At 42.0% G+C, this 2,971-nt stretch overlaps 1 protein-coding gene across 1 annotated transcript in view; it reads right to left on the bottom strand.

The window, feature by feature from the left end:
* Positions 1-1,949: 1,949 nt before the first annotated feature.
* The window catches only part of LOC102029233 (protein phosphatase inhibitor 2-like), a 2,488-nt gene continuing 1,466 nt past the window's right edge, over positions 1,950-2,971 (bottom strand). The window contains exon 2 of the mRNA XM_013508820.1: positions 1,950-2,879. Coding sequence (XP_013364274.1) covers positions 2,202-2,879 — 678 coding nt within the window. The 3' untranslated portion in view covers positions 1,950-2,201. The remainder of the gene's footprint in view (positions 2,880-2,971) is intronic.

Raw genomic sequence — 2,971 nt, 5'->3', positions numbered from 1 at the left:
AGAGAGTGAAGCCAGGCATGGTGGTGTATCCCTGTAATCATGGCACTTGGGAGGCTGAGGGAAGAGGATACTGCGTTTCAGGATATCCTAGATCACATTATGGTGAAGAAAAACAACGTAATATTGATACTGTCAACCTTACACCATGATGATAAGATAAAGAGGCCAGACATGGTGGGGCACACCTGTAATCCCAGCATCCGAGAGGTTGAGGCAAGAGGATGCTGTGAGTTCAAGGTCAGCCTGTGCTACATAGTGAGTTCAAGGTTAGCCTGGACTACCTAGCAAGATCCTGTTTCAAAAGCAAACATTCATAGTGAATCCTCAACCCAAATGATGCCAGACATGGTCACACTTTACAACAAAACTAAAGGCAGAGTAGATATGGTTGATGAATTATGCAGCAGCTATAATGTTAGTTGAAACACAAAGTGTTGGTCAATGGTTGTGATTTACTGGATCCTAAACATGCCAGGCACAAATAGTTTCAAGGAAAATATCAAGCACAAAATATCATGGAGAAATTTTCTTAGATGACTAGGACTGGAATTGATAAAAGACCAAATATAACAAAGGATTAACAATATGCATCTGCTCAAAGAACTCCTCAAAAGAATTTTGGAACAGACTGGTAAGCAGACAAGTGAAACATCACAAGAACCTCCTAAGAAAAGAGGAAGACCAGCAAGATGTCAAGTATGTCCTACCAACGAAGACAGGAAAACAAAATACATGTGCTTTCAGTGTAAGCAATACTTATGTATTGAATATGCTGTTGTGTGAAGACATCCTCAGGTGTGATAATTTAAGTAAAGATTATGTTTGTGGTAGAGTTTTGCTTGCATTTTCATTGTAGTTAACAAAAGAATTTATTTCTGCTGGGTTTTTTAATATTTATTAAGCAAACACTTGATGTAGAAAATGTTTATTCTAAACACTCAATATATATTTGATATTTTATTGATATTTCATTTTCCTAAGTTCATACTGTATTTTGTTGTTTTTTTTTTTTTGGTTTTTGGTTTTTCTCCGGTACTGGGAACCGAACTCACGACGTTGCGCTTGCCAGGCAGGCGCTTTGCTGCTGAGCTAAATCCCCAGCCCCTCATACTGTATAATATGATAAGACACTCCTAACAAAAGAGGAAGACAAGAGAGGTGACAATAAGGGCCTGCCAAACAGGAAATGAAAGCTAAGCACATATGCTGTCAGTGTGAGCAAGACTTGTGTATAGACATGTTGTCATAACTGCCTTAGGTGTGATAACTGAAGCTAAGACTATTTTTGTGGTAGAGTTTTGTTTGTATTTTCATTGTAGTTCTTTTTTTTTTTTTTTACACTAGAATTGTATTTACTGAAGAAACTGATTTAACTTCTGCCCAGTGCACCAAAACAAGCAGAGCAGACATTAGTGCAAGTTAATATGACATTTAAAACACAAAAACAGGGGCTGGGGATTTAGCTCACCGGCAAAGCGCCTGCCTGGCAAGCGCAAGGTCGTGAGTTCGGTTCCCAGTACCGGAGAAAAACCAAAAACAATTAAAAAATAAAAAAAAAAAACACAAAAACAAAACATCTAGTTTTGACAAGAAAAATGTCAATTCTTTCCCTGTAAGCACAAAAAAATTCAACAGGTATTTTGAATGTAGTAACTAGAAAATATAGCAGTAACTCTTGTAATCCTTCTCAGTCAAACAGACTAATCACACTGACAACAACTGTTAAAAATACCTTTCAGCCTGAGTATTTATCAACCTGTATGTCCTGTTGTTCCAATTGGCTTTTGGTAAAAAGCAAAAAGCCCAATAAACATTTTATAAGAGGTACCACATCTATAAGTGATGAAAATAAATTAGTTTCCTCCCCCCAAAAGACGTTAACTTCTAATGCATAAAAGCTATATAATATCTTACACAAATCAACCACTGTTCTTACAAAAGTCAAGCAGTTTTGGATTGATGAGATTTTACTTTATTTGTGGTGAAGTATGAGGCACAAGAACATATGCATGCACTAGGCATTTTCGTCTAATCGGTCTCTAAGGTCATCTTTCAGTTCTTGGCAGTATGTAATCACCTGAGATGTATCTTGATACTTAAATCATGAATTAAGAACAAGGAGCAATGTGTTATAGTAACAGGTCGTCTAACTTCTATGAACTTCGTGACTTGTCTTTCCGTTGATCACCAGTAGTAGACCCTTACTTTGATTCTTCAGTAGCTGGTTTTCCTTTGTCTTCCTCATCTTTTAAAATTAACGGTTTAGCGAACTTAATATGCAGTCCTTTGTAGTGCACCTTCCTTTTGCTTTCAGACTCTTGGTTCTTTTCTCTCTCTGCTGGTGACGGATCATTATCCTGTTCTCCCGTGCTTCCTTGTTCTGCAGGCTGGTACTCTGGCTCTGAGGCTTCAGCAGCAGCTACTTTCTTAGCCAAGATATCCGGAGCTGGGGCTGCAGTGGGTTCTGACTCAGTAACAGCATCCGCGTCATCACTCATAACACCTGGTAAAGGGGTGCTTGGTTCATCTATTTTCGTCGAACCGTGGCCTTTGTCAGCGGAATGGCAGGTTGCCAGTATATTCATTTCATCCCACTTCTGTGACTTTTTACTCCGCTTCTTGTGGACTCTCCCGCGGGGCTCTTCGGCCGAGGCTGCCATGGAGGAAGTCGCAGCGGCCGTGTTCTTGAGGATCCCCTTGATGGGCTGGGGTGACACCGCGGTCGAGGCCGAGGTGGAGGTTGCGGTCGAGGCCGGCGTCGAGGCCGCCGTCGCCGGGGGTTCCCGCTTTTGGCTCAGTGTTGCGGCTGGCCAGGGGAACAGAAAGAGAAACGGCGACCGGCCAGTGTAGCCGCAGAGCCAGCTCTGGGCTAAGGCTGCCTAACCAGCTGTAGTGGGAACAGTTCCCGGCGTCACCGGCACGACACAATGGCCGTGACGCCACAGTGGACGCCGCGCGGGGAGCGGCCCGC

The sequence above is a fragment of the Chinchilla lanigera genome, unplaced genomic scaffold (assembly GCF_000276665.1).
Source record: "Chinchilla lanigera isolate Chin_1 unplaced genomic scaffold, ChiLan1.0 scaffold00156, whole genome shotgun sequence".
Classification (NCBI taxonomy): domain Eukaryota; kingdom Metazoa; phylum Chordata; class Mammalia; order Rodentia; family Chinchillidae; genus Chinchilla; species Chinchilla lanigera.
This window is presented reverse-complemented; position numbering and strand designations above follow the sequence as displayed.